At 55.9% G+C, this 12,413-nt stretch overlaps 1 protein-coding gene across 14 annotated transcripts in view; it reads right to left on the reverse strand.

Annotated features, from left to right (window-relative positions):
* Positions 1-12,413, reverse strand: part of HDAC7 (histone deacetylase 7) — a 36,485-nt gene that overhangs the window by 18,414 nt on the left and 5,658 nt on the right. For 8 of the 14 annotated variants that reach the window (XM_043563723.1, XM_043563729.1, XM_043563734.1 and 5 more), the window contains exon 2: positions 1,508-1,558. The exons of 4 other annotated variants lie outside the window; for them this stretch is intronic. In XM_043563723.1, coding sequence (XP_043419658.1) covers positions 1,508-1,558 — 51 coding nt within the window. Of the gene's footprint in view, positions 1-1,507; positions 1,559-7,551; positions 7,670-12,413 lie in introns of those variants that run through there. 2 more of the 14 variants (XM_043563724.1, XM_043563731.1) reach the window with 2 other exon arrangements.

Consider the following 12,413-nt stretch of genomic DNA (forward strand, 5'->3'; position numbering starts at 1 on the left):
TGCTCCCAACGACCCCCTGGTGGTACTGTCCTCACCCCTCACATTCTACTTTTCCAAATCCTACCCTTTCTTCCAAGTCCGGCTGGAATCCTCCCTCTTCCCGGGACTCAGCCCAGTGCCCCGTGTCCCTCCCTCCTCTGGACTCCAATCACGTTGGAAGTTCTGTGCCCTATAAGCACAGTGTGGGCAGGTACCGTCTGAGGTAAACTCCAAGGGCAGGAACTTGGTTTTGTTTCCTTCTCACTATCCCAGCGCCTAGAACGGTACTCAGCACAGGACAGGAACCCAATAAATACCGGCTGAATCGATGAATAAATCTCTGTGTCCGTCCCCCTAAAACACCTAGGAAGTTACCCTGGCACAGAGATGGGGCTCATCAATGTTTCTGTTTCTTTTTCCGATTTCTGTGTTTTTTTAAAGAAATCACCTGTCTAGGGGTGCTGGGGTGGCTGCCGGTTGACTGTCCAACTTTGGCTCAGGTCACGATCTTGCCATTTGTGAGTTTGAGCCCTATGTCGGGCTCTGTGCTGCCAGCTCAGAGCCTGGAGCCTGCTTCGGATTCCGTGTCTCCCTCCCTCTCTCTGCTCCTCCCCTACTTGCACTCTGCCTCTCTCTCTCTCCCTCTCTCAAAACTAAATAAACATTAAAAAAAATTCCATATCTCCATATCTAGGAGGACTAAGTGACAACAGGTGGTGAATTTGTTTCTTGAATGAAGGGATGAACTCAATCAGTTGTCCCTTGCGTGGCACCGGTCACATACTACATTCTCCTATCACTTCCCTTTTTATTGGCGTGTCCACTCTCCCCAACCTGCCTGTAATCTTTCGGACAACCAGGACTGAGGCGCAGAGGATCCCCGGACTCCATTTGTCCCCACCATCTGTAACCATTAGGTGTCAGGCACCCAGTAGGCCCTCTGCGGACGCTGGCTGAGACTAAGGGGAAGACAGCCCTCAGCCCCTCCAGCCCCAGCCCCACGGGCGTGCCTAGACGGGAGCGCAGCGGAAGTCCCGGCACAGGGGACAGGGAGCGGCAGAGGCAAGGAGAGGTGAGAGAACCAAGGAGAGGGGACCCTCCCCTCCTGCCTGAGCAGCAGGAGGCACCTTTCCATTTTGCAGGGCCCGTGTGAGGACCGAAGCCAACAAACAAGAATGCGGCGCCTCGCCCGGAGCCTCATGTGAGGCAGGGGTCTGAGGATAAACAGTAGCTTCCTACTTGCCTTCCTGTTTCACTGCAGCCAGCAAGGACAAGAAGAGCATCGTGCCTTTCCTTTTCCTGTTTTGCTTCCTAGCAATGGGACCAGCCTAGGTCCGAGGCTGCCTCTCTTATCCCACTCCTCACCCCACCCCTACGCCAACTTCACCCCCACCCTCAGAACCCCAACCTCCCAACCCGCTGGCCCATCAGCCAGCTACCCTGCTTCCCTCCCCTTCAGCTCCTCTCCCTTCTTGTGTCCCTTCCATCCTCACTCCCCACCACGGGCTCCCTCGGGCCTGACTCTTACCTGTGCCAGGGGGACTGGGGCAGTGGGCACCCGGGCTCACCTGGGTCCCATCTGTAGAGAGAAGAGAGAGGGCATGAAGGGGCTGCAGGGGAGGGGTGGGAAAGGGATGAGCGGGCCAGGCCATGCAGGCTCCCTGCCACTACAGGAGGTCCCACTCCAGCTTGGGCGCTCCCAAACTGGCATCTGCACCAGGATCTAACCAAAAAGCAAGGACCCCATCCCATTCCTTTCCTCGACTTCCCTGTGCAGAATGAGAGCACTCGCCAGCCCTCCCTTCCTCATTCAACTCACCCAGTGACTCAAACATCTCAGCCTGCTGGAGCCGGGTCCACAGCAGGCCCAAGGAGGCCCGAGTTCCCCCAACAGTGCCCTCAGCCCTCCTGGATGTGCTCAGACACCTTCCTCCTAGGGCCCAGGCTCCCACAACCCTGAGGGAAAGAGGACTAGAAGGGGAGGTGGCCAGAGGTGGGAGGGCACGGCTGCTGAGGCTGGCAGGTGGGAGATGGGGAGAAGCTGGCCCAGAGAAGGGTAGCTGGGGGCTGCTCAGAGGCCTCCCAGGTGGGAGCAGATGGGAGCAGGTAGAAATGGGGAGGCTTCCACAGTCGGGGACGGACGGGGTCATGGCCTGAAGATCAAGTCAGAAATGGTGGGAGCTGTGAACTGGGGCGTCTGGAACGCATAGGCCCTGTCCTGTGTCTTGCAGCCTCTGTTCCCCCAGAAAAAAGAAGCTCTCAGTTTTTTCTTTTTGGACTTCTGAAACAGAAGTCTTTTCTTTTGGGAATAGTCACCTCTCCCAGATTCATAAGCCCAGCCCAGAGCCCCCCTGTCCCATTCAGAACCCATGAAGCTCCGTGGCAGGAGGCCCTGAGGAGCCCAGAGGCCCACTGGGGTAGGCAAAGACAGAGTTCAGATCCGAGGTCCCCTGTCCAAGACGGACACCTTTCCTTTCTGCTATCCCAGCTCAGGGCCGAGGGGACAGGAGTCTAGGAGACCGGAAGGCCACACCTGACGGACACACAGAAGACCTCCTCAGGCCAGGTGCAGGGCAGAAGGGATATTTTCTGAATAGCAACTGGTGGGTGCTGCTCTTTTGGGTCTGTGTTTAAGGGGCAGTCATAGTTCCTCTTCCAGAGGCTGAAAAAAGGAGAACTCCCTGTAGGCAGGCACCGCTGGGGGAAGGGAGAACTCTAGGCACAGGGAGCCTCCCATCACTGCCCTCAAACCCTAGTGTCCCATGCTCCAGGTGGTAGGGAATGGCCAGTCCACCTACCCAAAGTCTGCATAGCACAAGTCGATGGGCCTCCTCACAAAATTCACCCTGACCTCTCTCCTGCTCCCTTCCCAGAGCACCCACTCTGTGTCCACTACCTCAACTGAGTCTACGAATCACGGTCTCCACGCTGCCATTTGGAAGCCACGCCAGTCTGCACCTAACACCTTGCTGGGCGCATGACAGGCTCTGGTAGGAATGAGTGACTCAACAGCAATGGCTTCCCCGGCCCCCTGCCTAGGACGTGGCATGGGTATTTCTCAAGGTTTGTGAGCCCCAAGGAACACTGGTGTGGGAGGAAGCAGCCCATCCCCAGAACATGGTAACCCCCACCCTAGGCTCTCTTAGGACCTCTTCTTTTCTTCTGCAGGACCTGATTCCCCAAGAGAGGTTTCTAAACTGGGCTCCTGGGTGTGTTCCCACAGGCTGTGCCTGGCTTAGAGTCCTGTGCCTCCAGCCCTTCCCAGTGGGAATTCTCTCCTACCTCCTCTCAGTCCCTGCCTGAGGGCTGGTCAGTGGCAATCACGCTTGGGAGCAGGGCCAAGCCTTGCTCCCCTGGTAACCGTGGATTCGGGACACCATGCACTCTCTGGATAGGAGAAAAACTAATGGCCCTGAACTCTGTAGTGTTTGTTACCGGGCCCAAAAGGGATGTTTTGTGATGATGATCTATGATATAAACTCTGTTCAGAAAAGCAGGGAGCATGCACGCATGTGTGTGCGTGTGTTGCCAACAGCGGCTGCTTCCAAAAGCAATTCCTGGAAAAAATTCCGCTTCTCCCCCAACTCCCTGGTTCTGTGCTGACGGCCGATGAGTGCAGAAGAGCCCAAAGCAACAGAGATAAGACCTGTGGAGCAGCTCTCCCGTGTCCCAGAGACAGGAATGGCATCTAAGAGCACCCAGCAAACGGCTGAATTAAAAACCAAAAGGTGTACATCCTATGGCCCAGGCTTGGCAATGATTTGGGGGATGCTTTTTCTCCTTGTCCCCTCTCAGGGTGCTGTTACCACCAATCTGGGGCCACACAAATGAAATCAGGACTGAATGGACCCAAGGGACTGAGAACACTGCCTAGGCCTGGACCCTGTTCCACACAGCTCCCAGTCAGGGTGGAAAGCTCTGATTTTTGGAATCCTGGCTGCCCTCCCCACCCCATTTCTCCCTTCTTTGGAAGCAGCTGCCATCAGACTGAAGAGGCAGGTTACTTGGCAATGAGCACCCGAGCCTACGTTCCCAAACCAGATCACCTGACCAAAGGGGCCCCCAAATGCCAGTCTATCCCGGTGCTCTGCACCCCCCCCCCAGAGCAGACACAGGGCCACTCTTCTGTCCCCTGAGCACCTGTGCCAGCTGGTCTCCCACTCCTATCTGGTTGGCCTGGGCCTCACCTGCCCCACAGATGTGACCGTGCCCCAGGGCATGCACAAGGTGGCTGGAAACCTGAGCCCTGCCTGCTTACCTGCTCTCCCAGGTGTTTTAGGCCCTTTGTCAGGAAGAGGGCTTCCTGAGCACTGCCACCCAGAAGCCCCCTGCCAATGCCTCTGATGTCTTTTGTGAGGGCGTCCCCACCTTCCAGATCTCCCGACTAGCTGAATAGGAGTCGACTAGCTGACTAGGAGTCGACTAGCTGAATAGGAGTCGCAGGAAGGCCTGGGCCCCAGGAGGCAAGAGGAAAGCAGGAAGCGGCAGGAGGCCAGGTCCTGGGTTCAGGGCTGGCTCCCTCCACACCCCACATTACTGTTCTGGTTCTGTTTCCCTGACACAAGCTGGACAAAGCTAGACTCTGCATGGGGGCTGGCAGAGAAGATGAAAGCTGGGGGTGAAACGGCTTCAGGAAGATCCAAGAATAAATAAACATGAGAAAGAACATCATGGTTGCCAGGCCCTTCTGACACCGAGTGAGGGCTGAGCACGAAGGAGAAGCGCCTCTCGAAGGCATTCAGGTCACAGAACCTGAGAACATTAGGAGCCGATGGGGCTTCGGAGATTATTCAGGCCAACCCTCTCACTTCACAGAGTTGGAAAGAGAGAGGGGAAGGGGCTAGGTCACGGTCACCCAGAAGGTGAGCGGTACAGCCAGGCCAGACCAGGGCAGGGGAAACTCAAGAAGTCAATCCCAAATGCAGGCATGAAGTACTTTCATGTGAGTCACTGCTCCAGGGGTTGAAGAGATGGAAACATGAATGAAACCTGGTTCTCACTTTCAAGGAGTTTAAAATGCAGCCCACAGTTTTTTAAAAATTAAAACGTAGACTACTTGCCGATACTAAAAATGTTCAGAGTCTCCAAAGGTAAAAGACAAGAACATTCTCAGTCATCCAACTCCCCAGAACTCCCTTAAAGTCAACCCTTTTGAACAGTTTCTCTCTCCCCCACCTTCCAGAAATTCTTTTGTTCATTATTAATTCTATTGCTCATTATCTTGGCATGAAGCTGCTTACTGCTCAGATTTATCCAGAACCCAGGGGGCTGCACGCTGGCTAGAAACTCCTGCCACATAAAGTGAGGAACGTGAGGGTCCACAGCACAGAGGACATTGGCTTTGAGGTCAGATGGACGTGGGTTCAAAGTCTGGTCCCTCAGTGACGTGCAGGGAGAGCCAGGGACACAAGGTAAGCTGTCAAGCCTTGGTCGCCCCATCGGTAACGGTAATAAGAATATCTACTTGGGGGGGGGGGGCGGCACCTGGGTGGCTCAGTCCATTAAGCGTCCTTCAGGGCAGGTCATGATCTTGCAGTTCAAGAGCTCAGAGTCCTGAGTCCCATATCAGGCTCTGCTGTCTGCCTGGAGCCTGCTTCAGATCCTCTGTCCCTCTCTTTCTGCCCCTCCCCTGTTTGTGCTCTCTCTCTCTCAAAAATAAATAAACATTAAAAAAAAAAAGAATATCACATCTACTTGGAAGTGGCCATCTGAGATTAGCAACACTGTGTGTGAAGCACCTAGCATGTGGTTAGGGGTCATGATTAATACCATTTGTCCCTGAACTTGCCTGCTGCCTCCCTCCCAGCATAAGCATTTCAGCATCTGGTCCCAGTGGCACCCTCTGCTCTTAGTTCTACCACAGTCCATTTTCTCCCCGTTGCCCCATCTCCTATACCCTGCCTCCCCCAACCACACTCCCCTCCTTTTCTCTTCCATCTGAACTTTTGTAAACACACACTTCACCGTGTGACAGTTGTTCTAAGCCTTACCTTTGCTAATTCATCTAAGGCTCACGACAAGACAAAACAAAAGGTATGAGGTGGTTACTGTTTTTATCCCCATTACACAGGACAGTAGACCGAGGCCCAGCAGTATTAAAGAACTCATCTGAAGTCACATCACATGGAAGTGGCGCCACTGGGACTTGAGCCAGGCAATTGGGCTCCAGAATCCGTGTTGTCAACCAATACCCTCCAGGGCTCTCCCCAACACTTCCGCTCCCGCAGGCCGCAGGCCTGGCAGGTAGGGAGCAAATGCGGGACTTACTGGGCCCAGGGAAAGACAAGAATCACACAGCGCCACAGAGACCAGTACCCGCGACACACCCCAGCCCTGTGGGAGGTTAGGGAGCAAAAGCAGCCTGTTTCCTCTCTGGGGCCCCCGTGAAGACAATCCTGAAGAACCACTTATAGACGGCAACCGCTGACTTCAAAGATTCCAAGCACTGATTTTGGACTGCATGTGGGAACGAGGAGGGGTGACAGACTGGGGTCTTAGAAGAGCATCGGCTTCATCTTCCCTGCTCTCCACTGCCGGCTACACCCTTTCTCTAGGAGCTCCCAACTCCCTCTGAGGCTCTTATGAGCGTCCCAGAGCAAGCTCTGCTGGGCAGGCAGAGGGGCGGGGGGGGGGGGGGGGGGGGCGGGCCGGCTCACAGGTGAGTGGCCTGGGCCACGGCCTGCCCAGACAGAGGCCCCCTGTCAGCACCCCCCCCCCCCCCCCCCCCGCAAGGGGATCGAGGACCTGTGGCTCGGCAGCTGTGGGCCACGCAGGAGGCTGGATGTGAGGCCACAGGCCGGCCCTCCACCCCCGCGGTGAGCGTGCCCCTTTCCCCTCGCCTGGGGCCCTGGGGCAGCTATTTTTAGCTCTTGACACCTGGGTATTTTGCAGCCGCAGGATGTCCGGTTTGGAGTCTCTTTCTGGGAATCCCACATGCGGCTGTTGTAAACAGCCCCACGCAGCGGTGGCCCGAGCTGGGAGCCGGTACCCCCCCCCCCCTTCTGCTGTTTGAGATGAATCAAACAGGAAGCAGACGTAACCATGGCAGCGGCAGCTCGAGCTCCCTGGGGGTGGGAAAGCGTCCTTCCTGGCTCCTTGCCCCCCCCCCCCCCCCCCCCCCCCCCCGGCCCAGGTCCTCTATTCCACCCTGTGGCCTCCTCCTAGCTGGAGACCCACTGGACGCTGAGGCAGGGGAGCTGAGCCATCCAAGTTGTGTGCAGCTGTCCCGAGACAGGCACTCTCTGGGGAGCCTCGCCGTCCTCTGGCAAAGAGAACCAGGGGCCCCTCTGAGCCCTGCCCACCTCGGGAGCCTCCCAGACCACCACTCAGTCTCCCCTGCCTGTCCTGGGTAAAGGTGCAAAGGTGGGGGCGGAGCTATTCGCTCAGAGTGGCTGGATTCTGAGGGCCTGCATTCACTTCCGGTCACCCATAGGCTTCTCCTTACAGCCAGGCCTGCCCCCAGCACCTAGGGAATTCCTGAGCTGACAGGTTCCAGGAGTCTCAGCCCCCTGGTCAGACTGCCTTAGGGTTTCTCAGGTCCTGAAAGCCCTCAAAGACCAAGTTCCCACTTACCCTCACTCCCCTGCTCCAGCAGCTCCAATCCCTGAGATAGGAGGTTCACCATGGTATCTAACCACCATCTTTCCTATCGTAAGCAAAACATCCTGAGCAGTCAAGATGGGGGCCCCATCTGTAATGTGGGGAGAGGAGTGGAGGTTCTGTCAGTTTCTGCCTTTGTCTGTCCCCTCCCCCAGCCCCTGCCGCCCCACTTAGACCAGCTGCTCCCTCTTAGCAGCCAGCCCCAGACAGTCTTTCTCAAGGGCCAGCGCTTGCCCCAACAGGAAGCACGGTCACCGCCCTGGGGCTGCCTCTCAGAGCCGCTCCTTCTCCCTCCGTGGTCTCATATGCTTTCCCTTGCCCTCCTTGTTGTTCCCGCCGTTTCTGGGCCTTCCTTGGCCAGATCCGGCCTCGTGTGTCCCCCACTCCTGCTTGCCCCCCCCCCTTCTGCCTCTGCCCAACTGCACATGAGCCAGGAGATGCGTCTTCCTTGGCTCCGCCCAGCTATGCCACCCAGGAGGCCACTCAGCCCACTCCAGAGACTGCCAGGGGGAAGTTGAAGTTATAAGATTAATAAGATTAAGATCACTACTTATTTTCTAATTATAATTATTAACGAGTAAGGCCAGTGATGACCCACAACCGTGTACCAAATGCTTACTGTGTGCTCGTCACCATGCTAAGCACCTTACTGGTACTATCTCATTTGGTCCTCACAAAAACCCTGTATGGTAGGTACCCTTAGCAACCTCCTTTCACAAAGGAAGAAACTGAGGCGTGGCGTTTTTAAGAAACTTGCAGAGGCCACACAGCTCGCCTAAGTGGGTTTCTGGGGCTCTAGGGCCTAAGCTTGTAACCATTACACCAGCACACAGGTCTACCACGTCCCCAGGTGGTGAGGGGCTGCCACCAAGGGGCCACAGGACACAGTGGGTCGCAGCATCTGAAGGCCTGGGCGTGACTCCCAGGGGCGGCGTGCTAGTATTCCACCCAGAAAACATCAACAAAATATAAACAAAACTAAATAAAAACAGAGATAATCATCTCTGCCTGTGCCCTTCACATGCCTTTTGTTTCCAGGAGGCACTCCCAACCGTATCTTCAGTTCCTTTTTCATCTTGTGTTTTCCCTGTTTTTTTTTTTTTTGAAATGTACACGTTACTATTTTATTGTTTCCTGTAAGCAGCCTCCAGCAGGATACAACCAAACAAGCAAACCTCCCAGGGCTGCCATGCAGGGTCAAACGCTGTGTGAAGGCGCTCTGGAAGCCGTCGAGGGCTGTATAAAAGGCAGGTTGCATAGCCAGAGGAAGTCACCCGTGGAGTGGCTACGTGGGAGTGAATTCCCTTGGGAGGAAAAGCTCTCTCTTTTTTCTCTCTCTCCCTCTCTCCCTCAGGCCTCATACACAGGCAGGGCGGTGGGCAGGGAGCAGACAAGGAGGCACCCACCAGTGCTGGAACAGAGCACCCACCTTCAGGGCAGACTCCTGGGGACTAGGAACAGGGCGGAAGGCCATCGGTACCATTGGACCTGGGGCAGGGGAAAGCAGGCGCCACTGTGGAGCCCCTGGCCTGCTCCATGGCCTGGGGGCATCACGGATAGGAGTCCATGAATAGTGATAAGCTATGAATGCTGGCACTCATAGGGATCCCACGTTAATAATGACAGTTGAGTACCCAGAGATCTCCATCCCAGTGGTGCCCGGGAATCCCCCTGGGTTTGCCTGTTATTTTGGGAAGATGGTACAGGTCTATCGGGCCACGATTCTCCCAATGACATGATTCCCTTCTGCGGCCAGGGCTGCCCTTGGGATTTGGTCGGCCGGGGTTTTTCCAGATCACAAATCCAGCCAGGGTGCTTTACACAGCCTTCAGGGAACTCCATAGCCAGATGTATGGTCCTGAGTACTGATTTGGACAGACCAGCTGTGAAGGACAATTTCTGGCCAACTGGGAATTTGGTGCGATGAAAATTCACTGTAGTGGGAGGTGGAGATCACAGACTGAAAAACCGGCGTATGCAGCATAATCTCATTTTCATAGAAAATATGACATATAAAGGCACATCAGGAAACAGGGAGGTGTGAAGAGGTATTGTGGCAGTGGTCTCTGACTGCTGGGACTGGGATGTTTTTCATTTTAAAAATTGTTGCTTGTCTGTGTTGTTTGACCACCTGTGATGCACAAGAACTGCCTCTATAATAAAAAAACTGAATGTATATGTACAGGTACACACCCAAGTATACAGATGTCACAGCCAATGGGGAGCAAAGTCAAGGTTCAACTTCTGCTTCCCATGAGAACCAGGACAGCGGGCTTTCATGGACTCGACGCAGTGTATTCTCGGACCCTATGATCGCTGAGGTTCTGCATTATTTACAGCTTAGCATCCCCTGCCTCTTCTGAATCACACAGAAGGCCCAGCACAGGGCTGGGCACCAAGTCAGGACTTACTTAATGAATGCCTGTAGGCTGAATAATGATCATTTCCTGAAAGAAATGCCTCCTGCCTCTTCCAGGGCCACAGTGCTGGGAATACTCACTGCTGACATCACTGACCTTCCCATCCCTCCCCTGCTTCATGTTCGTCTTAAGAGCTGCCAGGGAGGGGCTCAAATAAAGGTCACTCCAGCAGACGCGGCCAAGGTATTCCACATCAGGGCCATCAGGGCGGTCCCATCCCAGACCCTTCCCAGTGCCAGCTGGCGACGAGACCCTTGGGTCCTCTGGCACCCTGCCTCACTGGGGGAGCCTCGGGGCAGTGGAGTGAAAGAGAGAAGAAGGGGTCCACCCTGTGACTTCTGGCTACAGACTCCTGCTACCCAGGCCCTTATGGGTGGAGGAATCTGGAAGAGTGAATTTGGCCTGGTTTTTTCTGTGAACTGGGGCTGGGCCCAGTTTCTGTTCTTCATGTCTTTAACATTCCCTATCCCTGACCTTCAAAAATATGAACAATAACATTAATAATAATGATGAATATTCTGTGTGCACTGGCTTCATACCAGGCATGGCACTAACATTATTTATCTTAATCTTCATAACAACTCCATGAGGTCGAAACCATTACTAACCTTCACATTACAGAGATGGAGAAACTGAGGCACAGAGAGCCAAGTGCCTGCCCAAGGTTACACTTAGCTGTTTGCAGGAAAAATAGGGACTCTGCCAAGGTCATCCCATTGCTCCCTCTGCGCCCTTACTGGAAGGCTCTTCTGCCGGGCTTTGCAATGGGCACAGGAGGGTCCCAGGTGAGAATTCACATCTGTGGGGGGCTTTAGAATCCACCAAGTGTTTACGTGTGCATCTGAGAAAATTCCCACTTGAAAGACTAGGAAGTGAAGGCTTAGGGGCCTTCACAGCCTTGCACAAGGTTCCACAGCATCTGGAATCAAACCCAGGTCTTTGGCCTCAGAGTGGTACACTTCTTGCCCCTAGATCAGACAATCCCGCTCTCCAGACGGCCCGGCCGGTCTGGAAGAGAGAAGCACGTCCCTCGCACCATGGAGATGCAGCCTGCACTCAGCCCCTCGTCCGGTGGGGGTGGGGGAGGGGGGTGCTGTGCCAGCACCTCATCAGCGTCTCCACCGTGACTCACTCCTGGGACCCAGGGGAAACACAGCCCTGTGCGGCGGGCAAACACTGCCTGCCTCCTGCCCCGCCTCCAGCTCCCCGCCTCCACATTTGCTAACCGAAACCCGGCTGCTGCTATTTTTAACCCTCCAGCTCCCCCCTGCCTGGGGCTCCCCCCTTCACCCCACCCCCACCCCCTGCCCCAACCGGGTGCCACCAGCCTGTCATTCTGAGAGCAGTTCTATAACCTGAACGCCCCGACGGGTGCAGCGGATGCCCGGCAGGTTTGTGGGGCAAGCAAAACAAGACGGTTACAGCCCAGTTGCCGAATTCCCCCACCCCAGACTCTTTCCGAACCTGTGGCTCCCAGCCTGCCCCGCCTCTCCCGGCCTTCCTGGGAGCTGGGGGCGGCAGGAATGGGACTTCCTGGGCTGGGAGTGACAGCAGGAGCCAGAGCTGGGCTCCTGGGAATGGGCTCTGAAGTGAGCTGAGCTGTACTCCTGAGGGGGGAGAGGGTAGCCCTGGTTCTTCCCAGGGCAGAGGCTCTTCCTGAAGGCCCAACATCTCTGACCACCAGGGTTTCTAATCCCTGCAGGCTGGGGGCGGGGAGGGGGGGGAGGAGAAGGAAGTGGGGAGGTGGCAGGGTGGGAATGGCGAGCCTCGCCCTGGGCCCTCCTTACTAAAAGTCCCCTCCCCATCCTGCTGTGGGGGTTATGGAGGGGCCTGGGTTAAGCCTGAGAGGGAAGGCCTGGGAGGCTCAAGGCGTCCACGGGGTCTGTGCACTGAGCAGCCTGAAGGAGGCCCAGAGTAGAATGCCAACGGAGGCGGCAGGGGGAAGGGGCGGGAAGGGGCTCTGCTCTTTCTTGGGGGCTCCTCTAACACTAGGTCTCTAAGGAAAGGGCTCCTAGGTCCACCAGGGAACACCCCCACTTTCTCCCTTCCCCCACAGAACAGCGTGGAGGTGAGAGGGTCTGAGGCTCCTGGATGTGAAAGTTAGCCTCCTGAGAGGGGGGTGGGGTAGGACCTGCAGGGGGACTAGCTGGTGTCTGCCCCCTGGGCTGAGAGTCTCATCCAGCTTAGGGAGCAGATGCCAAGGGCCCAGGAGAGGCTCTGGGGCACCCGGCCAAAGGACTCGTTCACGCCTTCTCTCCTGTCTGCACCCCTGATTGTCCAGCCTCAGCCCTCTCTCTTGCCCCGTCCTCTCTGATGCCTGCACCCCAGAGCTTCTCTCTGGTCTATCCTCCCTTCCGGGGCCTGGTCCTCTCTAAGTGTTGACCTTCTCCCTCCACAGTGACTCCTAAGCCAGGC

The sequence above is a fragment of the Prionailurus bengalensis genome, chromosome B4, assembly GCF_016509475.1.
Source record: "Prionailurus bengalensis isolate Pbe53 chromosome B4, Fcat_Pben_1.1_paternal_pri, whole genome shotgun sequence".
Taxonomy (NCBI): Eukaryota; Metazoa; Chordata; class Mammalia; order Carnivora; family Felidae; genus Prionailurus; species Prionailurus bengalensis.